Raw genomic sequence first — 24805 nt, 5'->3', positions numbered from 1 at the left:
AGTAGAGATTCATAAATATTATGCAATGACTGAATATATTATATCTGTGGAACCTTCATGAAGAGGCTAAATTGTAATTATCATTGACCGACAGCTAAGGAATGCACTGGCCACACTTTTTCTACAATGTAATAACAAGCAAAGAATTTATGGTTAATCAAGATATTCAAAATATGTTGTACTAAATAAAATAATTTAACTTTTTTTTAAACCTCTTCAAATATTTTTTTAGTTCTTTCGTTCTCTCATAAAAAGAAAATGTTATCTTGTGATCATGTAGATCACAAAATGTTTCAAAGGCATCACTAACTAGCAACTTTGTGTATGTGTGTGTGTGTGTGTTATATTTCATTAAAATCGATAAACGAGACAATGTCCCATATTAAGGCCAACATGTGTGGAATCCGAATTGCAACTCTAATATAACATGAGGCAGAGCTGCAATTTCCCCGTTTTTTCTTTTTTAAAAAACTCGTGTAGAGTGAATAAACGAGACGATAAATTCGGAAGGACATTTCATTTCAAATACCTGAAGAGAATATTCTGTAAACGGAATCTTCTGGGAGTATATGGTTTCATAATTGATACTTAATTTCAGTTTTTTGGAGTAATGTATGACAAATGACATCGTCGTTTTAAGAATGATCTCCGCAATCGAGGTACAAATCGGTACATATTTCGATTGCTAATGCTAATCACGCGTACCGCAGGAGGAAAAATCTCAGATAAACTGGGGAGAAAAACCCTGCAGGTCCACGCCCAAGACCGACTAACTTGGCTATGTCTGAGAAAGATCTTAAGCTCTTCACTTCGACGATGGGAAGCGAGCCCAGGATACTCCTTTCCCAGGCATATGGTTGCGAAGCGCATAGCCACTAGGCTAACCGCTCGGATCGCAAGCTTATTTTACACATCAATATTTACATATTGCATATTTATTCGGTATTCGAAAATAAAATTACTGTTTTACAACTATTTTTGTGCTTAATCTAACAGATATAAAATCTTTGAGAGAAATATAGAAAAAAAAATCAGTTATGGTTAAAATTTCTAAGAACACGTTTAGACTATGAACTCAAGGGGCCATATGTTGTCGACCACAGCCGTCTTATGTCCACTTACGTCTTAGTACGATCTTTCCTATGACTCGCGCAATACAATCGTGACGCATTTCTTCATGCTTTCCTCATCAATTTTCATCACCTAAATGTACTCTTATCAAAAGTCAGACACTTTTGGCCGTAGCAATGGTATACAATTACCAAAGATTTTGTTCCCTTTCAAGGTGGTTATTATTATTATTATTGAAAAGAAAGGAAACTATAGGACTGGAAGGTCCTAGTCAAATATCTTTGGCTCTGAAACTTTAATTCAATGGGATATGATTACTGTGAATGATAATCCTCCTCCTGATACGTATATTAGGCCTAGTGGCCTGTTACATTCGTATTAGAAATGCATATTACGATTTGAAACCGCGACCGCCTCGAGGATAAGGTGGTTTTGCCCTGCGTGTGTTCACGGGATCGGTTTACCTGCTCTGAGGGACGAAAAATCAAAGTTTCCGGGTGAAAAACCCCCGTATGAGAGCGGCTAACTCACCTTTAGTCAGATAAAAGGATCAGATAAAGGTTTCTCGCGTTTTAGACGGGAATGGAACCCAGGTCTTTCCGACCACAGAGCTTCGTCTATACCGAATGAGCTACGGAGGCTCAGTGGATGGTGATAATAGGTTGTAATAATTAAACTTTAGAGCCTTCTTCGATTGCCTAACTCCTCCGTAATTCTACTGTATTTGTCATTTGTTAGCAAATAAATTGTCGTTTTGACATTACTTGAAGTACTGAAACTTTGGTCTTTATTGCCGCAGCAGAACATTACAGTGAGACTATTTTCCACATTTCAGGTAAACTGTGTGCAGTAATTACTCCCAGTCGATTTTTTATGTTAATCTATTCATGTTAAAAAACGTATATTTGCGAAATATTTGCTCAAGGATTTAAAAAAATCCTGAGACAATATCTTATTTTGAGTAGATATAAGTTCGAGCAGCTCTTCTTTGTAGTTTTGAGTATGACATGATTCCGTCATATGATTTGAGTATCATATGACACTTCAAATTCAGATACTCTGCACTCATTAGGGACGGAAGGGGAAGTGGGAAGCTATTAATTTTCAACTTTGTCCAAAACTGCATAACAATGAAAACCAGTAGCGTAACGCATTTTTCCATGACTCATGTCTGCGGGCCGATGGTCCAGAACGGATAACAGAAAGAGAGGGCACACAGACGGTCTCTATCGCAACACATCCGCCACCAAAATCTTGTTGCGTCATCTCTAAAACTGGATCCATGGCCGATTTCCCAAATCTCCCCGTGAAGCCATTAGGAGAGGCCTTTTAACAACCCGGATTAAGACAGGTAGATTTTCTATTAGATGGCGGTTTGTAAGGCCAACCAGACGGAGAAAGATTTGTGATAACATTTGAGAAGAGCACTTCGTGGAAAACGGGGGTGGGAGGCGGCCAATAACGTCATCCAAGTGAAGCAACAAACTGAAAGATACTTGAAATCCTGTAAAAGACCAGGAAAATAAAAACAAGAAGTAGCATTGCTCATAATCCTTAAGTAATAATTTCGCAAGTTCAATTTCAATGGCCGCCAGAGGGAACTGCAAGCACGAAGTGAAGTAAAATACAAAGTATTAATGATGCACATCTTTCAAGAGCGCTTAAGCCTCCGAATATCCTTCACGTGAACCCTCATCTCTCACGGCTTCCGTTACTGGTTCTACGAGATAAGAATGTCTACTGACGTTCGGTTGAACTCCGAGTAGCGCTTTGTACATGTTGACTGACATCTAACCTCCTAAAGTGATGGCACTAGTGATTCACAGAGGGCATTAGGACCAGATAATGTTAACTGGTGAGGTCATGACCCTGAGTCATAGCTTCAGGGAACTGCTTTTTTTCGTTTGCTACGAATTCATGGCTATTACTAACGTCTTTGCTACTGAGTTGATGTACTAACTCATGTACGAACCACACAAAGCGTGACATGAGTCACATATACATTGCAAGAAACAAATAAATCTTAATGACTTAATTTCAACCGATGAAATTGTTGTCAATTGAACACTGCATTTAAAAGTACATCGTTATTATGACAACTCTCACGTACTCAAGAACTTGCCGACTTCCTGTATGTCGGCGAATTCTTCAAGCAGATGTACATCTCTATTTTTTTTTTCTTGCTTTCAGTCGGGTATTTATTTCCTATCTGATTTTATATGTGGTGAGGGGACAATTATTTACTAATTATCATTTGTCATTGATGCTTTCTCGACACCTCTAATCGACCAGGATCACGCAAGGAATCGCTAGCCCTTGACCAAACTGTTTAGATGTCCCGAAGAATTCAATTAATCACCAACAACATTAAATTGTTCAATACGCATTTCCTGATATACGTTTGGAATGATCACAAGATAGGGATGTTTATCGCAGAGAAATTATGTGTATTTGTGTTTAATATTCGTAATATAAACATGAAGGTAAGCAAGCTGATAAAGCAATGTCAGCAACGTGTTAAAAGAAGTTAAAAACTGTTGTTTAACTTAACAAATGCTTCCTTAATTATCGTAGGACACAAAATAGATAATTGTTGCGTGACTCAAAGGAAATACAAATGTGTAGTTGGTTGCTACAGTTGCAACAATAAAGAAATGATCACAGACTCAAAAAGGTCTGTTTTTTTAACAACGAGAATTACTATAAGGCATATTCCGGTAATTGGACCACATTTTTTTTATTAAGCTAAAAGCACAATAAAGAAATAAAACCCGACAAGTTTCGTAAGTTTTGACTTACATCTTCAGAGGTAAAAGGTAACTGAAAGTTAAAACAACAAAAAAGAGAAATTAATAATTCATACTATACCGTTGTAGCCGTCTGACTGTTTATAAAATTAAAAAATCAGAATGCAGATTCAACGCAGTGCTAAGTTTAAACAATGCTGGATGATGCCATGATCTGTTGTTCACGATCAACCTCAGTCAGACCTCGGACATTATGATCGTGAACAACAGAACGTGGCATCATCCAGCATAGTTTAAACTTAGCACTGCGTTGAATCTGCATTCTGATTTTTTAATTTTATAAACAGTCAGACGGCTACAACTGTATAGTATGAACTATTAATTTCTCTTTTTTGTTGTTTTAACTTTCAGTTACCTTTTACCTCTGAAAATGTAAGTCAAACGACTTACGAAACTTGTCGGGTTTTATTTCTTTATTGTGCTTTTAGCTTAATTAAAAAAAAAATGGTCCAATTACCGGAATATGCCTTATGAACTTGTAAACCACAGAAACTTCCACTCACAACGAGAATTACTGTCGTAATTTATGCCATGGCAATTAGGATAAACACTCATATATAGCTGTATAAATTAGTTTGAAACTATTCAGAGAGTTAAATTTTTGATCGGCGATATTTCCATTGCTTTTGCAAGAACTATCATATATGCAACAAATTTATTTTGTTCAAAGAACTGTATCTCGTGGTGGTATTTTGTAAAAATCCGACGAATGTGTCAAAAGTTATAATTATTCTTCGATTCGGTTTTGGCTTATGTACCCTAGATGTTTTTAACAGCCATCCTGAATATCAATTTCATTAAATTCTACATAGCTGGTGCATAATTATGATATTAATTCGAATTATTTTGCTAAATTGATTTGACAACAGAAATGAATCTCGTGGACATATACTTGCTTGCATCCTAAATCCCAATTAATTGTAGTGAAGATAATATACATAAATTAAAATTGAGACAGCCCAATAATGTTTAGACAATGGAAGGAATGCATAAATACTTATATATTTTGTATAAACGCATAGAGTTGGGTTGTTTTCGATTACTAATGGAGGACAGTGTGTTATATCTGTTAAGAGTAACCTGCGCGTGTTTTGCTGGCCGGTTAAAAACCCGATTTTCGTGGAGGAACAAAGCATTCCACCTCCTTGTGATACCGACTAACCTTCAGTTGAGATTACTTTATAAAAATTCTTCGCTTCCTAGATGGCAATCGAATCCAGATCATTCCGACTGTAAAACGCGCGTAACAAATCAATATACATTTGTTTTGTATCGTAATAATGCATTATATAAAAATTACCATGGTTCAACGATAGAAATTTATCTTGATTATTACACATGAAACAATTCAGTATGACCATTTACCTGTTGCACTGCACTTTAACAAAATATATAAGCCATTATTACACAACTAAAAATATAAAACGCTCGTCTTTAAAAGTAGCAATAATCACAATTTTTTCACGGTGCAGAACATATTTAGGGTAAAAGTAAGATAGCACCTGTTTATCGTCTTCTCACTTCCTTTAGCGAGCCACTGAACCGCCTCTTATTAATATTTCATTAGCTACACACCCAATACTTAACTATAAATAACAATCCCTCTCCCGAAGTTATTATATGAGATAGTATTTTACAAGACATCTTTATCAAGCTGGACACAGCCTGAGGATAAACAAAAGGTAATTGTAAAGATTTACCTTAATCCTCCTATTACAGTCCTAGATACGTCTGTCAAGATATTGCGTTCATGTTAAATATTCAGATATGAGGCCAACAATGTTGGTTTGCTTTTGTTTTGAATATTTAGCACTCAAATGAATCTCATTAACCTATCTTAAGCATCATTAGCCTACTTGACAAATGCACATTGAATCTTAAAGAAAGGGAAATAATAGATAATAATTTACATATTCAGCATATCATGAAAAACGTATACTAGTAAAAAAAAGTTGGAATGATCTTTCTAAAGCAGTTCGCAGTTTTCAATTACTTTACAAGTTTTAATGCAAACTCTCACATCATGGAAAAGTGATAGTGGAGTTTATTTCTCCATCTCAAAAGCTATAGGACAGGAATGTGAAGGATGTTGCAAACTATAGACTATCTTGAATTATTTATTTATTTCGTATGATGAGGCAACGGTCGTGAGTCCCTTTTACGGGGAGGTACGGCACCATCTCAATCCACCCTAATTTTATCCGGGCTCGAGACCGGCATAGCTGACAAATCAGGCCTATGGCTGAGTCTTACGTATTCCTGACTGAAATCCGTGTGTCTGTGTGCGAATGTTCGCGGAGCCGGTTTGCCTGCTCTGGGGGAAGAAAAACGCCCTAACTCCGTATGAGACCAGCCAACTCACCTTTCGTCGAAAGAAACCAGATAAAGCATCCTCACGCCACGGACGGGAATAGAACCCAGGTCTTTCCGACCACAGGGCTTCGTCTATACCGACTGAGCTAAGAAGGCTCTATCTTAAATTGCAACTAACCGAATATTTTTTCATCTTTTACTTTACGTCTTGTTGCTAACATTCATATTCAGGAAGATGTTTTTTTCCTACTTCCATCCACCTGCATGTTATCCTAATGGATCTCCCTTTTTAAATATTCTTCCTGTTGCTCTTCTTCAGCCAAATTCTCTACCCACATCTTTTCCCATATTTTTCTTGATATTATACTCCCCATATAAAACTTTCACTTAGTATCCTGTATATATCTCTTTCTTTCTCTCTTCCTAAAGCCCCAATCTCTTGTCTTCTAGATATATTTATCACCAAATTTCGATCATTTATTCTTATCGGTTTCCTCACTAAAATATACTGAAGTGATGGAACTACTTATGCTTCAGTCGTGGTCACATTCTCTTTAATCCACTTCTTTAACTATTTCATGCTCTGGAAAGTATAAAATCCTTATACGAAATTACGATGATCCGTTATACATTTATTTAGGAATCTGTCAAGTGTTCAAGCATTTTGACAAATGCTCTCGAATTTTCTCGTAATAAAAAACAGCATCGGCAGTTTATTCTTTTCATAATCTCTTGACTTGTTAGTTTAATCTGCTTCAGTTCATCATCTACTGTTCTTACCGCAGATGTAGTGCAAACTTTACACAGAAAATACAGAAAGAATTATCACCTGCTTATTGGAAGCCTGAAGTGTTTTCAAAAACACTAACATGTTTGATCCCAGGAGCAGGATTTCCAGGTTATCTAACCCTTAACCCACCTGCCGTATTAATGTGCAATAGGTTATTATTATAAAAGCGTAAGGAATATGGGAATTTAAATGCATTTTTATAAACGAATTTAATATATCAAAAAAGTGAACATATTTTATATTATGCTTAAACATATATATTCTTATGTGTATTCTCCTGGCCCCAAATAAATATCCCTGCTATCTCCGTATGAGACTGACTAACTCGCCTACAGCTAAAAAGCCCTGGTAATGATTCATCGAAACGACGGTCTACTGAGGCTATTTAATAGCATGTTGTTCAGTTTAGTGGTACGTAGTAGCATGATATACAGCAGTAATACGCGGATAAGCAAATCAATTTCTTGTAACCGATGTTTCTGATAAGGGCAGGTATTACGCTTGAACCACCTGTTTCGCCAAGTTCTCTCGTTATGCATTACGCAAACAGGTATATAGCATATATACCGCAGCAACACTGAATATTTTGGTAGTACTCAGGATCTTAATAAATACATTCGTTTTCCAAAACATTTGAGTTTAATATGCTCATATTTACTTTACTAAAACATGCGAGTCAGCCAGAAGCACGAAACATTAGAGGCAATGAATCCTTCTACTTGTTTAATATCACGATAATACGTCGCAAAATAGCCTTTTCTCTATTCCAAACGATGAAAAATAAATTATTTTGAATCTTTGCGAATATGTTTTTAACGCAAACGTGATATAAAAAAAAATTTATTGTCTATTGAGTAGACGCTGAAGATAAACAGCGGCTGACTGCTCCTCTCTCAACCAGCAATTTACTGTGGTCATTAATGGAATAGGAGAAGGAAAAAAACGCAGTTCACAAATGTGTATATTCAATGAATATAGAGACGAACACTTTTCTGCATTCCACTTCGTTTATCTCATGGGAATTGATATACGGTATATCGTAACATCATCAAAAAGCGCTAATCAGAAAAAGCCGTAACATCTTAAAACGCAATGTTCTCTGGGTAGAGTATTCTTAATGGCATATTTTAAACTTTTGGATGCAATTCAACGATCTTTTGAAGGAAAAAAAATAGCAACGAAAACTTGAGTCTCATAATTTCCACAGATTCTAAATGAATAAAGGTATTATTTTAGAATTAATACATGGATATAAGGAAAGTTATTCTATATGTAAACTGAATGTGTTCGTAGGCAAGTCCGTAGGTCGATAACAACGGTAACCTTCGGCTGGATAGACACGGATGCAAATTTCATTAGGACCATAAATCTAATTTTTTTTAAGCTAAAGGCGAGTTAGTCTCATAAGGAAGTGATAAGTGTTTTTTTTTTTTTTCCAAAAAATAGGCAAGCCAACCAGGATACACGTAATTAACAGACACACTACTTTGGCCATACAACCTTAGTTTCTACGGCTACAATAATCGCCAAAATCCCAGTGTATTATGTCTTAATTGTTTGTAATATCCTCCAGAAAAAGCAAGTTTTCGAAATTAAAAAAACAACTATATATATATGATCATAGGCTTTTACTCGGTTGTTGTGATACATTTTAAAACATAGATTTAATGACTTAAAAAACCGAGATAACTTATAAAGACCTTGACAATGATTCCTGATATGCTAATCGGTCGGTAATTTACAACAGCAGTCTTGGAACCACCTTTATGCAGTGGAACTATTTTCCCCTCTTTCCACTCCCTCGGGACTAACCCAGATCCGAGACTCAAATTAAACAAAATGGTCAAGGGTACTGACAATTCTTTAGCCGCTTCTCGTACGACACGAGCTGGTATACCATCCAATCCTACAGATGTATTAACAGTGAGGTTATGCAATAGACTACTCACCTCCACTTCATTCACCACAATTCCTGTATAATCTACAGGTTCATTCGTTTCTGCAATGTCACCACGTGGATGATATATTCTTGCAAAGTGCTCACTCAGTAACTCAACTATATCAACTGATTCAGTTACCTCCCTACCATCGGCATTGTTTAAAATCATTCTGCCATATACATTTTTCCTTTTACTTGCAACATATCGAAAAAACTGTTTAGGATTCTCTTTAGCCTGCATGGCCAATGTTCTTTCGTAATCCTTTTTTGCTTTTCTTACCAGAGTCGTTACCCTTCTGGCCTGTGCTTTATACCGTTCATGTACCTGCCGGTCACCTTTCTCCTTAAATTCCCTCCATAGTTATTTCTTTTTTTGCAGCTCAAGCTTAATGGTGTTATTCATCCATTTAACCAATGATGATGATCAACAAAGCCACTCCGTTTGCTGGGATAGATCAGAAAATATTTTTCGCTGTGATGATGAGTTTGAGAGAAAAATTGTAGAATCAAGGGAAATCCTGCTGAACCCTGTCCACTTAAACAACAATTGGAGTTATAACATCCCAGACAGCCATGCTGCAGTTATTCAATATTAGCGTTCACATGGGTCTGCACGCACACTTTGCAATAAACAATGGCACGCCTGTTAGAACAACTTGAAAAAATACAACGTTTTTTATATATCAATTATGTGTGGCAATTTTTACCTGTAATTTCCAGTTGTTTTAGATACTTCAATGTTTATTACTATTCTTTTCCTTTATGGATACCTGAGGAAGGCTGTTATAAGCCGAAACTAGTTGTATTATTCTCATTAAAATCTTTATAAGTTATCTGGGTTTTTTAAGTCATTAAATCTATGTTTAAAAAAAAAATATATATATATATATAATTGTTGAGAGTTTATTTTTCACTTGGTTAGACTATAATAAATTTAGTTTAATCCTTTATCCAAGTGTGAGCAAACAAAGTTTGCGCCTGAAAGTATCTTCAGGACTGGGGGTAAGGTGGTACAACACTGGGAAACTCGTTGCAAAGGTGTATTATATATATATAATGAACACTAGAAGCATCGCTCTTGTACAAAGGATTTCAAATAATTAACATACAAAAACTTCTAATGCTTAAAGAACTCTAACTATCAGCTAGGTCGATGATAATGAAGTGACCAACGACTGTGCTCCTGGCTTAGCAATACTTGAAGAGAGGGAAAACAACAATAGTATATCAAACTATTCTTTCCTTTTCTCCGTGGTATTTCTACTCTTACTTCTCAAATAAGTTCACTAAATCTGAAAGGGAGTGGGGTCAAATTACATTATAAGAACATTAATTAACCGTTCTACAATACAAGAAGAGAATCTTCCACTCTGTTTTAAAATTAAAGGAGTGGTAAGTTCCTTTTCTTATAGTATATTGCTAACTACTAGGAAATACATTTATCTAGCAAGATTTCAAGTAAATTATATGAACTTATTAACTCGGGCCCAGTGATATTAAATGAAACCAGCGTGCAGAGTAAGGTTAGGTTCATTTTAGTCGTAACGCATGCACAGAAAAGAGTTCAGAAAGAGAGAATAATAATTAGTATAGAACATAGGGAATAATTTATCAGCTATATGGATAATTTGGAGTTTATTTACCAGTAGATTATGCTTACATATGTTTATTTTCCACATTTTATTAGAGGAAAGTTAATTAAAGAGTGGAATGGGGGTTTAGTTTTGCAAATATTTCGAAACTTAGATTTAGAATTGAGATCAAATATGCCGAGAAAGTTCAGTTTCATATACGAAATAGAAAGAATAGCTTGCTTAACTTTCTGAAAGAATGAACCATTTTATATCTCGGAAACTTAGTTTCACCTCAGTAGAGCTACCATTTTATAATACTTAAAAAGATGGTGGAATTATGTGAACTCAAAGCAAATATACAGTTTTAGAAGTCACGCAATCCCTTCCCACATAAAATAATTATAATGGATTGCATGACAAAGGGTAGAATGCTAGCCTGGGGTAACATTCAAAGACCCTCGTCTGTCTGATTTATCTAATATCGTCACCTTTTTTTTTTAATCCGGTATCTACGGTCAGCCTGCACTTTTTTGTTGCTCGGTTTTTCATGTTACTTAGCGAGACCACCCAAGCACTTCTAATAGTCATTGTTATTACAGCAGGAAAATGAAATCATTTGAACAGTTCGTGACCTGCGTTGTTGTCGCTGTCGTATCGGTTGTCGATCGATCTACTGTTAGAAGCGAGAGTGTTTTCGTGATTGAAGGTAGTTACGTTTCCTTCCTTCCTTCCCTCTGCCAAAGACTCGTCAAGCTCCAGTGCGCTTTTTTCCCTACAGCGTGCTGTATTGGCTCATCACGTGTTCTCTGATGCACGTGCTCATGTAAATATCGGTGCTTGTTTAAGCAGGGATGATCAATAACTACCTTTTGGTTGGGAGGTGCTTCATGTTCACTGTTAACAGACCATTTATTATTGTTATATTTTTTTTTTTCTTGAATACAAATACAAAAATTGCTGCCCTTTCCAGACCAATAACGAGCTATCATGTACAACAAAAGATCGTTCAAGGATGGCGAGCAACTAATTTAATTTCAGTTTGTCATTTTTATCCATAATTTAAATAATTTACAGTTATAATTTTAGTAAAATCAGATTCAGAAATACTGATCAAAATATTTAGCCTGCCCTTTAATTCCTAGCCTTTATGATTTTTTTAAAATTTCATTTTAACTTTTTTTTCTTTTTTTTTTCCTAGAAGGATAGTCTTATAAATAATTTTAAATGAGATGATTATTAAATTTCTAAAAGTAAATGTTTCTTTTAAAAAAAGGCAAATTTCGACACGCCATGCTCTGCATGCCATTGGAGTTCTAAAACAGCGTATGTATTTAGTAAAACACGAACATGTTAACAATCACTATAGCAACATGTACGGGGTGACGAGATAGGCAAAACAAACAAATAAGGCTAAGCAACAAACAAAAAATCTTGGGACACTAGAGACGAAGTGAAATTCGTTAACTGGTTCCATATATTTCTTGTTTTCAGATTTATACAAAATTTACTAAAACGATAATAAATGTGCACCGTTTTAATTTATAGCTAAGTAAAAAACGTCCAAGTATAAATTCAATGTCTATACAGAATTCAAATCAGCAGTTAAATGGGGACATCGTATTTCTTCATCAAAGCTACTAACACGCATACACTTACATGCAGAGCGAGTTCGGGAAATGTCCATAACTTAGAGAGCCTACAGGAGAGATCTTTTTGGGTAATAAACTTCGTATGACGAATGGTTTGATACTGAACGGTTACGATTCTGTTGTGGTTGTATTTTTAATAAAATATCTATGGCTATGGAAATTTTACGGATAAAAATAGGCGTAAGTCGATATCTTATTTGCTGAAGTATTTATTTAAGAATGAACATCAGTTTACAAGAGCTTCGCAAAAATACTGCCTCAATATCAGTTTTGAATGGTGCATGTAGCTCAAATCGCTTAATTAGAATTGATGTTTATTCCACTGTATCCAATATGAGAAATGCAGTTGTCTATTCCCACAGACAAAAAATCCAATTGGTTTATGACCCGAGATCTGGATGGCCAATTTTATATAACCTAGAAAATAAACGGACTAATGAACTGACCGCGGAGAATATTGTACCACACATCAGTATCGAAGCGAACAACATATATTGATGCACTCGACATGGTTGTATGTTTGATTTTTTGATTTACAGCCAAAGCGACTAAAGCTATTAGACTAGTATTATGTTCGTGAATGGTGTGTGTTCTTCTGGCGGGTTTGTCTGTTCCCAGGTTCCAGCAGCTTAAACACAGTGAGCGGTATGAATAAATTTCTTATTCTCTCGCGAAACAGCAAGATATGGGAATTGTATACACGAGAAACTCCACTGCACCACACCATAACAAAGTTTTCTGGTTCAGTCACTTGCTATTCAATTGAGCGATCAGATGAAATACGAGGTATGAATATAAAATACGATGAAAATCGTAAGCTAGAAAATGTTCCGTTTTCTCGCATTGTCTACAAAGTTCTGCTAAACACCTTTCCACTTGAAGTTCTTTGATTTGGAAAATGCTGATGGTATTGTTTTCCGATGGACAACAATTCCATCGGAAATATGAGGAATTACCCATTCTTTACAGATCTGATGGGCAAATATGGATGTGACATGTGCTCCAAAATATAATGGTCAGGAATTATTTCTCCTTGTGCTCAGGCCGTTGATTGGTTGTATTTGAAAAGATGAATGCTAACGGATATATGCATTACTTCTAGTTAATGACTGCTACAGTGTGTAATTTTTACAAAACAGACTCGCGCCTTATTGCAGTTGTTAATGCGACATTATTTGAGGAAAATGACATGTAAAAACTTGATTGGCGCTTAACACTTTCATTGCCAAGCTGAAAATTGGAATTTCGTGTGGTGGCCAAATTTTTTATATTTTTTTTATTTAGTTAGCGACGTCCACGCGATAACACGTGATCGGCCGTTCGGTGAGAACTCGCATCGCGCGATATCGCGTGATTGGCAATGAACGTGTTAAGCCAGTCTCAACCCAAGAGAAAATCTTTCGAACTGTAATATCGAGTACGGGTCGGAACAGTGCTTCCAATAATGGGATTAGTGGTTATTTTGAAAGATGAATAGTCCAAAATACTGACTCATATTATCATAAAACAGATGAAAAATATACCCAGAAGAGCTGAAAATGTGATCAGAACCAAAAGAGTTTTTTACATTGCTACGGAACTGAGCAGTGTAATTCCTCTAAAATATAGTGATTAATACTTATTTTCAACATAAAGTTGTATGTTGAAAATATGTATGTAACAACATTTTTATTCATTTTAATAACATTTCTTACTTATGAGAATATTTTTTTCCTTTCAGTTTTTTTATATGCTTAAAATTTAAAATCATTCAGAGGAGTGAGTTTTTTTTTTTCCTGATGAGTTTCGTTGTTTCATACATTTTGTGAATACGTCAAAAAAAAAAAAAAGGTGTCCGGTTCTCTACATGCCATCTAAATTACCTCGTAGAAATCGCAGCAGTCCATTGGAAGCAGGCTTGTTATGGCCTGTCGCTGTAGATTTGCGATAATGCAACGTTTTCAAGAAGTCTCTTTCTCTCTCAAAGCAGCCTAGTTTTCGAGAAACAGTTCTGTCGGAAAAAAACCCTCTCTCTCGCTCGCACTGGCGGTAATGCGACAGCGAGAGACGCCTCCTGATAGAGCCACCCTTCGCTGTCGGTTTCTGTGCATCGCCTGCGTAGCCTACCATTATCCAATGGTAATCACACCATCCCTTATACTTCACTTCGTGTTGGCTACCTACCTTCCTGTAATCATCTCTCGCCTGCAGATGCTAGCGGCAATTTCCTCCCCATTTTCCCGATAGGGAAATCATCCTCGTTGCTTCTGTGAAGGTGGACAGTATTACCCCCTTTGTAAAATAAATGTTTATATTTTTATTTATATTCATGAAAGAAATTCTTACTGTCCATGTCTTATTTCTAAACCCGGAAGTGTGTGTGTGTGTGTGTGTGTGTGTGTGTGTGTGTGTGTGTGTGTGTGTGTGTGTGTGTGTGTGTGTGTGTGTGTGTGTGAAAAGCAGTTGCTTTACTAGAAATGCAGCTGCTGCTTCTATAATACAATCCAGACATTCCTCGTGTCCATTACGTAAATTTCAGATACCTTATTTTCACGCAAAGACAAATTAGCTGCAATGTTTGAATGGCTTAAGTATTATACTAATACAACCATCAAGAAAGAAATAAACTGAGTTTTTTTTTTTTTTAACTCCACCACGCCCCCTAGTTTCTGGTCATTTTGCCTTTGTTCACTTTATATCTCTACCGAGTGACGTCACCATTGCGACAGTCGTCAAGTTGTTCGGGAAAATACCGATGGCTTTCAAATAGCCAACTTCACTTAAATGCAGCGCAGGAAGCTCTTTGTTTCCACCCAAATTGCAGGTAACAGTTCTAAAGGCGCCTTTAAGAACCACAGCCAAAGAGGTATGATCATTTACCAACCTCGTTTGCTTCTTCAGCCTGTTGTCCATGGCCACTCAACCATTTCACGCAGTAATTTGTTTAAATTAGAAATTGCGACTGTCCGACCGCTACCAGACCACATCCCAAAATGGTCTACCTATGAAGATAGGGGGAATTAAGGGGACGGGAGGAAATTTAAGAGCGGGGGGGGGGGGAAACCGAAGGAAAAGAAGAAGGGCAAAAAACGTTTGAAGGTATAAATCGTACAATTACATAGAATTGTGCTTTCATTCTGAACTGAAAAACAATGATTATATGAAAGAGAACTATTGTTGGAATTTTATCGCGGTTTATTTCACGATACATTTAAGCTTACATTTGATCAAGAGTCACGTTTTGTAGATAATAATTGAAGTCTTACATAAATTTCGAGTAAGTGCAATAAAATATTTCACAAATCAATTCCTGTATTCTCTTACTACAGAGATTCGTCGAATTTCCCTTTGCTCAATAGCTTAACGTATAAATGAATACTAATTGCAAAGATTAATTAAATGTCATAAGAATTTGTGAGGATCACTGGTGTACTTAGCTGAGAACAAATGCACAATTATAATTATTTATATGAAAATATTGCATGTAAACTAATATTAAGTGAACACATTATTACTTTCTGCCCGATATCACAGTACGGATGTACAAACATGTAAAGAATTCGAAAGCCGGAAGCTTACGTGCTTCTTATGATTCAGTACTATAATTAACCGGAAATTCCTTTGAAATGCACCTTTTATCAGGTTTCCCCTTAAGACTCTTTAAAACTTTGAAGAAAAATGCTCGCAGGAAAAAAAAAAAAATCCAGAAACTATTACTTTTAGGAATATTGTCTAAGCTTATTAGTTCCAAGACATGCCATAAACACTACCAAGCCTCGGGCGACTGTTGAACAGCCATTTTGTTTTCCTATGGCTCCACGCTAGCCTCACTTAATAGCAGTGTTCATGCAGGAGGAACGTGGACTTAGCTCCCTTTCTCTCCCCCTATTTTGGAAGGTGCGGTGTGGAGGAGGAGGACTCGAAAGAAGGGCTTTCTCCGACTCCTGTAATTGCCGTCAGCGGTGTATAGCGAGGGAGGAACTGATAGTTATTGTGAAGATTTTTCTCAAGTATATCCTTAACATATAAGACAGAAACTTAACGGCTCTTAATTATAGAGAAAAGAACAAAAATTACGCTTAAAGAAGAATTACACGAAAACAAGACTGAAAAAAAGAAAAGAAAAAAGAATATGTGCACAATAAAAAAGACGCGGAGAGGTAAATAGTTCCATATTATGTTTCGAAAACCTCGTAAAAGTGTAACATAGTTATGTTTTGTTTAGTTTTTTTTCACGTTTCTGCAGAGCTATCTTTTCAATAGTTCTTCAGAATTATAAAAATTTAAAAATTTAAAAAAATCTGAAATGAAATGAAAACTAGGGTTCTGAGAAGAGCAGTAAAACTTAGTATGTCACATCTGAATAACTGTAATTAGATTATGATCCAAATGTTGCTATCGCAATAATATGAAAAATCAATCACGTGATGATTTATTTTTAGTGTTTGTTAATAATAACACAGTCCAAAGGACTGCTTATCCAAGGATTCTGGATTTTATATTTCGTGATGCTTCTGACTGAGCATGCATGATTCGATTTCCAAAACTTTAATGATGAATATGGCTGGTTGTAGTTTAATATTACGACAAGACACCTAAGACTGTGAAGTACTCACTACACTGTCTGTAAATTGCGTTTGACCACGGTCTGTTTATCTGTATGGGAAAAAATGACACTTCGAAGTTGGCTAACTCATATTAGCTGAGAGAGCGCTTATAAATATTATTCACATCCTAAACGGAGTTCAAAATGATGTCTCTCCAACCAAAGGGCACATAAGGTCTTCCATCTAAGCTACGAGATCCAAATGGGAACGGTACCTACAGGATTCTAAAATCGATCTTTTGTTTTCTACAGATTTCACCTCCATAAAGCATGGATGCGCAAATATTTTACGACGCACACAACAGTAAATGCACTGTAAATTACGAGTGGGTTAATTAATTACGCTTCACAAATCGGTTGTTTACCTGGCATCTTAATTGCGCCAGGTTTTGAACTGCGAATCGCTAATCTTTTGTTCCCTAATGGATGAGGAAGAAAATGCAATATACGGCTGCGACGATATCGTCAGTAAACGGGCACCTGACGTCTCATTAGAGCTGTCGACTGCTCTTGTTCCGTCTCGAGCAAATTAGGTGTGTTATACTTATTAAGAATATCCTCTTCTGGCGCCATCTGGTGTGTCTAATACGTGTATGATTTTCCGGTTAACGAATGTAGGAAAAAGGAAAGAAAAAGTAGCTTCCATTTTAAAGAACAATTTTGCACATAGGCCGATTTCTTGTGTATGTGTATTAGAGCGTGGTGTCAGAAGCATGTCTGGAAAAACCGGATAGCGTGCGTGTATATGTTCTCTTGTATAATACAAAAGCAGATTCTACAAATTGGCAATCTAAGGCATATCTTGCCACGTGTACACCTATTTTTCAATACACCTTTTTCTGTTTTCTTTCAGAATATATATATATATATATATATATATATATATATATATATATATATATATATATATATATATATATATATATATATATATATATATATATATATATATGCTACTCAACCAAAAGTTATGGGATCAAGTACTAGAAATGGACCATTACATTTCGTTTCTTGCATAAATTGTGATGCTACACGAAAAAGAGATTGAGAATATTGTATAAAGAGATTAAAAACAGTTTCTGGAAAATATCAGGAAGAGAGTACAGAAAAAAAAACGCATTATAAGCTTTAATGGTGTAAGATCTGGATGATGAAATGTGCAAAAGAGTAAAAATCCATTTGGAAAAGCAACCAAACACACACATTATGTATATATATATATATATATATATATATACACACACACACACACACACACACACCTTTAAACTACCGAATTATAAATAGTACTCTTAGTTTCCAGATCAACACGATTTGGTACAGCGAGATTTTCTTTCTTTAGGTGCACATCAAGTCCAGTTTCATCATGAATGGAGTGTGTGTTCGATGCCGAGGCTGGGTCGATCTCGAAAGGTTAGATGGCGTTGGATGTCTAGAATATGACGAAGAAAGAGCACAGGTCAGTGCACACTATACTTTATCTTATTATTTAGATCCCTTTTTGAGTTTTGCGATAGCTCTTAAACTCGACGGACTGTAAATTAAAGTCTTTGTGACCAATTTTCTATTATTTAAAGTTTTTTTTAATTATCTCTTTCTTTTTCATTGCAGGTGGAGGATACCCATTTGAGGGAACAAATCGAGCGATATAACCAGCGACTGAGGGACTTCGAAGAGAAGCAGAGAGCGTTTCGGGCACAGCAGGAAAGGCAGGCAGAGGCGGAAGTGGAGGTGAGTAGACTAGGTGCCGCACTTGACACTGAGGTCAGTTTTTGGAAGAGGTGCCGTAACCCTGTCCTGTTGGACAGATGTTGAGAGGTCTCACATGCGTGAACTGAATTTGCACACGCTCGTAATAGACACTGAGGTTGTACACAGTGGAACTCTCTCTCCCGCTCCTCCACCTGCTTTTAAATGAGTTCCCAGTTTTGAGATTTACACAATTTAAAAAAAGGAAAAAAAAACTGACGTGTGCCGTTCGTCCAGAAACGCGGGAAGAAATGACGGAGCTCATTGTGAGGAAGCAGATGGTAGACAGCAAGTGTGTGCCATCTCGGTCCCACGTGCGCTTTTCGGAGGAGCAGCACAGCAGCCTACCCCAGTCGGCCAGGCAAGCGCTCCATCTCTCCGAAAGCAGAGCGGTGTGCCGCACAAAAAACCCACCCAGAACGGCATCCCCTCTCGCACCCTACTCTCCTTCAAACTAGAGGGGACATCACCTCTTCAAGTACTCTTCGTTTTAAAAGATCTGAAATGTGATCTATAGTCTCAACCCGTCAATTAAACGCCTCTTTGGGAGTCACAACACTCGTTTTGTAGGAAGATGCAGCACAAAGAGGAATCGGGGGAACAGGGAAGGAAGTTAGCAGCTGCTTCAAAAAAACTACGGTTCTAAATTTCTTCGCTAATAATACGCTTTACAGCTGCTGATTGAACGTATGTTTCTCCCTCCTCCCGTTTTGACAAACTCCTCCAACGTCGCAAACGAGGGGGGGGGGGAGTTGGAGCTTTTAGGGAAATTTGGTAGGGAAGTATAATTCAGTATTTGTCTTCTTCGAAAGAGAGGAACTGATACCGAGTGCTCTGGAAATTACCCAAAACTCCGTATGTGGCCATTATAAAACTCGGCTGACTCAATTCCAAATATATGGAAAATAATAGCTTTGTTCTGAGTAATTTCGTCTCCATTTGCTTTAATGACTAACGTATTCTGAACACAAACAGAAAACCTAAAATGGAATAATAACGAACGAACATTCAATTTTGTTACCTGAATACTCTTTATCCGTGGTTTTTCTCCTGTGAAACATTTACTAATACATTAAAAGTGCCGGCTGGTCAATCTCTTTATCTGGAAAACAGAAATTATAGCGAGAAAAGGAGAAGGAAAAAAAATGAATTTGAAAGAGTGTATTAGTTTCTAGCGCGAACAGTAGGAAACAGTCCTTTAGCTGGAACGACGAAGTTCAAATCCAGTAAAGGTCAAGAAAAACATTTGCGAGCACCTTTGAGGGAGTGACAAAATATTTATCTTCCAGATTTTTTTTTTTTTTTTTTTGCAAAACAGCTAGAGAATGAGCACACTGCCAAACATAACATGCTGTGGAGAAAGATTAGCTGCTCTATCTTTATCAAAACTTAAGTTTATAAGAAGCTATATTACCTGACCATAACAAGCAGGCCCCTTGGGCCTCACACATCGCACAAAGATAGGATAAATTGAATTGTTTTGATTAATAGAGGCAGTTCAGGCAATGATGTTCTTATATATCATGTTAGTGAAGTATGGCTCTAAAGGAGGGGACTTATTTCGTGAGACGAAATGCATTACTTTTACAAATAAAAACAAATGCTTTCGTTACTTATCTCCGACACAACAAAGAGGGAAATTTTTAAAAGATAAGATTAGTAGAATTTATATATCGGATAACTGTTTGCCCACTGTTCAGTCTATCGGGGGGAGAGAAAGAGAGAGAGGGATGTCAGTATGGATGGTGAAGAGACGTGATATGAGGTAAGGAGGATTCAAAACTTTTCAGACCATGGTGATTAAACGGAATAGGGTAAAATTCCATTCTAATATTAAGTTCCATTCTAATATTCAATTCTAATATTTACCTTGAATACATGAATACTTGAATACCTTGAATACATGCCGGCCTGGTTGGCCGTGTGGTTGGCAGATCCGCTCTCCAGCTATAAGGCTGCGGGGTTCGAATCCCGCCAAGGACATAGATACATTCATTCGTCCAAGTATATATATATATATATATATACTCTCCCAAGATGGAATGAGTCATGGGAGAAGTAGACCCAACCCTCCCGCAATGGGAGAGGCCTTCACCCTGTAATGGGTAGAAAAAGGACAGGCTGATCATCATCACATGTACATTGATTTCTGTGACCTTCATTCCTGAAGTACGCAGAGATGGTGATCAGTTCTGCAGTCAGATTCTTCAACTTTGCGACATAAAGTGGCTGGGACCACATCTAGAAACCATGCTTGCATGTTTTCTAGATATGTATTATTGATTAAATCGAAAAAATATCGAAATTGGCGGATTGACAAGGTAGAATGTTTCTGGGTAGAGGGGAACCATTTCTATTTCGCCTCTTTTGTGGGGTTTTCTTCTTACAGTATATCGTGTATATTTATCAACATTGCAATGTAATACTGATTTATCGTTTGTCCAGGTGGGCCGTATTCATGCCACCACTCTTTATTAAAAATAAATAATGAAATAAATCAACACGATCTTGCTCTCTCTCTCTCTCTATATATATATATAGACCAGATAAACACAAATACATATGTATATATACTCATACTTTTTTGTACTGACTGAGATCCGAGAATTAGAACAAACAATTAAATTTATTAATTACGCAACATGTTTCATCGGAGTGGCCGACTTCTTCAGGTGTGGGAGAACATAGAAAGCCAATAAACAACACTATAAAGAAACATTGAGTCACTATAAAACTATAAATTCGACTATAAACCACAGTTAACTTTGAACTGGAGCTACAGTCCGAGTTAAAGCTCTATTGTTAGACACCTGTGCGCGTGTGGCTTCAAGAGTGCGCCAATATCTGACAGCAGAGCTGAATGAGTCCGGTAAATTGTAAGTGAGGTTACTGTTTATATGGTCCATGACAATTTCTTTAGACTCGACTATGCGGCGTTCTACCTCGTCGTGGCATATGTGAAGGTTTGAAGTTGTCCAGTTTATCTCATGTTGGCGGTCTTTTTGTGTTTACTGAAAACAGGACATGGCTTGAGAGGGCACTAGCTCTGGTTCTTTTGTAAGCAATGTCTCTTCGGTGTCTCTTCGAGACGTAGAAGGATAGATTTTTCCGTTTGGCCATAGTATGGTTTTCCGCAGTCACATGTGGTTTTTGTACACGCCTGGGAATTGTAGATGGTTGTGAGCTTGTTTGTATTTGCTTAAACTTGATCTTAGTTTGGGAAGAGTGGAAAAGCACGTTTTTATGTTAAACTTTCCCAAAATTCTTTTTAGTTTCTTGGAGAGCGTGCTGACGTATGGCAAGGGGATATAACCTTTGGGGTCGTCCTGTGTTTCTACGTTGTTTCGTTAACGAGACACCGAAGAGACATTGCTTACAAAAGAACCAGAGCTAGTGTCCTCTCAAGTCATGTCCTGTTTTCAGTAAACACAAATAATGAAGGCCGCCAACATAAGATAAACTGGACAACAACTTGAAACCTTCACATATGCCACGACGAGGTAGAACGCTGCATAGTCGAGTCTAAAGAAATTGTCATGGACCCTCTCCATATAAACAGTAACCTCAGCTACAATTTACCAGACTCATTCAGCTCTGCTGTCAGATATTGGCGCACTCTTGAAGCCACACGCGCACAGGTGTCTAACAATAGAGCTTTAACTCGGACTGTAGCTCCAGTTCAAAGTTAACTGTGGTTTATAGTCGAATTTATAGTTTTATAGTGACTCAATGTTTCTTTATAGTGTTTTTTATATCACCTCGCAGTCGTTTAAAATTTCGAACTATTGCACAGTCTTGTTCTTTCCAAATAGAAAGATAGTTACAAAGTGGTGCGCACAAAAATTTCATTTGAAGGTCAGACCAAGTGTATTTTTATTCCAAGTAGTGAACAAATTAAGCTAACAAAGATAAAAAAAGATTCGCTTCGTAATAGAATTATTGTACAATGACATTATTCGTTATCACAATCTCTTGTTTCTTATGTAATTTTCTTTTGCCTAACTTTAAAATGACAATTTTTAATAGATATCCTAAGAAATCCTAAAAGTTTTAAATTTCATTATTATTTCGCATCATTTAGACAATAAAAGAGCAGACCTGATTAGCCGAATGTATAGCGCACCTGCTTTCCGGCCAACAGGCTTTTGATTTAAATCCGGAATAGGCATAAATGTTTGTGAATGTCTTTGGTAAGTGAATTTCATTTCCACTTCAAGCCTAGGCCTCCAATAAGCAGGGCGTGAGAGCACCAGCACCACTCCATTTAAAGCAGGGTTTACGAATTATCTAATCCTTATTCTACCCATCATCCCTATCTTTGGAGGAATTCCCATAAGAAAGGGGGGGGGAGAAGGAAAAGAATCTTTTTAGTTAGTCTAGGACTGAAAAGTTATTCATGCATATGAAAGTATACCTTGAGTCAGCCGCTTATAACTGTTTACATGCAATATTTGTAATTGTTCAAAGCTAAATTGATTGCAAATAATTGCATTGTTTTGTCCAAAACAACGCCATGAAAATGTCATGAAATATGCCAAGGGAAACAAACAAACAAAAAAAGTATTCCGAAAGTTCTGTTGAATGTTGGCACTTTTGCAAAAATCCAACAAACTAAGTTTAGGTACGGTTCACAAAATGCGAAATTACCCATGAGATTCATTTCGTCCGTTAGTCTATAAACTATCCTCTGGCTCTGAATGTATTTCAGTGAAATTCGATATTTGGAATCCTTACGAAAATGCACTGCTGAACTATCGCAATTTTTCATTTCAGCTGGATCAGTTGCAGGGACATGCCACAAAAGGCAAAACGTGTTGAAATTATATTTTACAATAGCTCCATTCTCGCTGAGTGGAATTTACTAAAATTTTCAGATCAGATGGGTTTAAATCGGAATACTTTTATGGGAAAGATTCAAACTGATATTCATAATTCCGTAGTGGTTAAATGAAATTTAATGAAATACGGTATTTAGATCTTTATTCTGTGTATCGAAGAAAAGAAAAGAAAACGAAAGAAAAAAAGATAAACCAGACAGCTTCGGTATTTGAGAAATGTGATCAATGATAATGCATTTCCACTTAATGTGGTGGTGTTAACAAGAACTTGGTAAGCGAGCAACCGCGTGCACATGTTGAAGATCTTCATTTCCAACTGAAGACCAACATTCATCAGCGAATGAAAAATAAACAACTCAAATGTCAACAAGTAATGTGGTTATTTTTTTAACCCATGACTTGTTTTCTCATACATGTCTGTGATTGTTAACTCATGTGTAACTGATGCTGTGAAATTTTTGAATAAAAAATTACTTCGTCTGACTTCCTTCTGCAATTTTTATGTGTAGTCTATTTGTTGTTTTTTTTTGGATCACAAAATATATCATCCTTAACTCCGTATAAGAATTCCTATCGGTTATGGAGAACGTAAATGGCAACCACAACAGTTGCTGCTTTTACGACAATGTTAGTTATGTAATGCAATATCCACCACGCTGTTTGCGACTATTATTCACGACCTCAATTGCTTATTCTTCAGAATAAATAGTTTAGGTTCCAAAGTTTAGAGGAGTCGAAAGTATGAAAAAAAAAAAAAAACAGTTTGTGTACTGTTAGTGCTTCAGAACCGTTTACAACCCTTTGACTCGCATTGACTGTGTGTTGAATCGCACTTAAACTAATTTAATTTAATCAAGAACACGATTTGCAATATCTCATGCTAGGCATTACGAAATGTCTATTTTTCTAATATGCTATATATTCTTTCTGTTTATACTATAAATGGGTATTAAGTATCCGTTATTTGTTCATAGCTAAATATGCTGAACCTTAAAAGTTTCAATAATGACCTTCCAGAGAGCTTATGAGAGTTGAACTTTTGCATCGGAGATGTTTTCGTATTTTACTGTTTAAAAGATGACCTCTGCAGGAGCCCATATATATCCACTTTTTATTAGTATTTTTGATTAAAGTTTCACTTGCCTGGCAGCTGTTTCGAACTTTTTTTTTTTTTTTTTTTTCCCTAATCGGTGGGTTAATTGAAAGCCTTCTGCCTGATCTCTGATAAGATGCGAAGAATCTTCATGAGCTTTTCAAGTGAATGTGTGTGAATGAGCCGGAAAAATCCAGAAAAATCGTTTTTTTACCCCGCAAAAACAGCCAAACCGGTCAGAGGAACACACAATTAATAGATATGATACATTGGTTTCAGAGCCCTAGTTGCTTCGCTCCAAATCAAAATAATAACAAAAATAGCCTGGCCTCTGTTAAACTAAGTTTCCGCATATTTTGCTATGAATAGTAATAGATATTTAATATTATTTTATAGA

The 24805-nt window shown here is 36.4% G+C and overlaps 2 protein-coding genes across 2 annotated transcripts in view; one reads left to right on the top strand and one right to left on the bottom strand.

The window, feature by feature from the left end:
* Window positions 1–3897, bottom strand: part of LOC150103461 (phagosome assembly factor 1) — a 408178-nt gene extending 404281 nt beyond the window's left edge. The window contains exon 1 of the mRNA XM_090398202.1: window positions 3871–3897. The gene's annotated coding sequence lies outside the window, so the exon portion shown is untranslated. The remainder of the gene's footprint in view (window positions 1–3870) is intronic.
* Window positions 1–24805, top strand: part of LOC150103460 (protein big brother-like) — a 67831-nt gene that overhangs the window by 31490 nt on the left and 11536 nt on the right. Inside the window, exons 4-5 of the mRNA XM_090398203.1 lie at window positions 18071–18187; window positions 18340–18459. Of these exons, the coding sequence (XP_090254329.1) occupies window positions 18071–18187; window positions 18340–18459 (237 nt within the window). The remainder of the gene's footprint in view (window positions 1–18070; window positions 18188–18339; window positions 18460–24805) is intronic.

This window comes from Typopeltis vanoorti, chromosome 9 (assembly GCF_054136105.1).
Source record: "Typopeltis vanoorti isolate ZY-2024b chromosome 9, IOZ_Tvanoo_1.0, whole genome shotgun sequence".
NCBI classification, from domain to species: domain Eukaryota; kingdom Metazoa; phylum Arthropoda; class Arachnida; order Uropygi; family Thelyphonidae; genus Typopeltis; species Typopeltis vanoorti.
The sequence above is the reverse complement of the archived record's forward strand: the minus strand, read 5'-3'. Positions and strand labels throughout refer to the sequence as shown.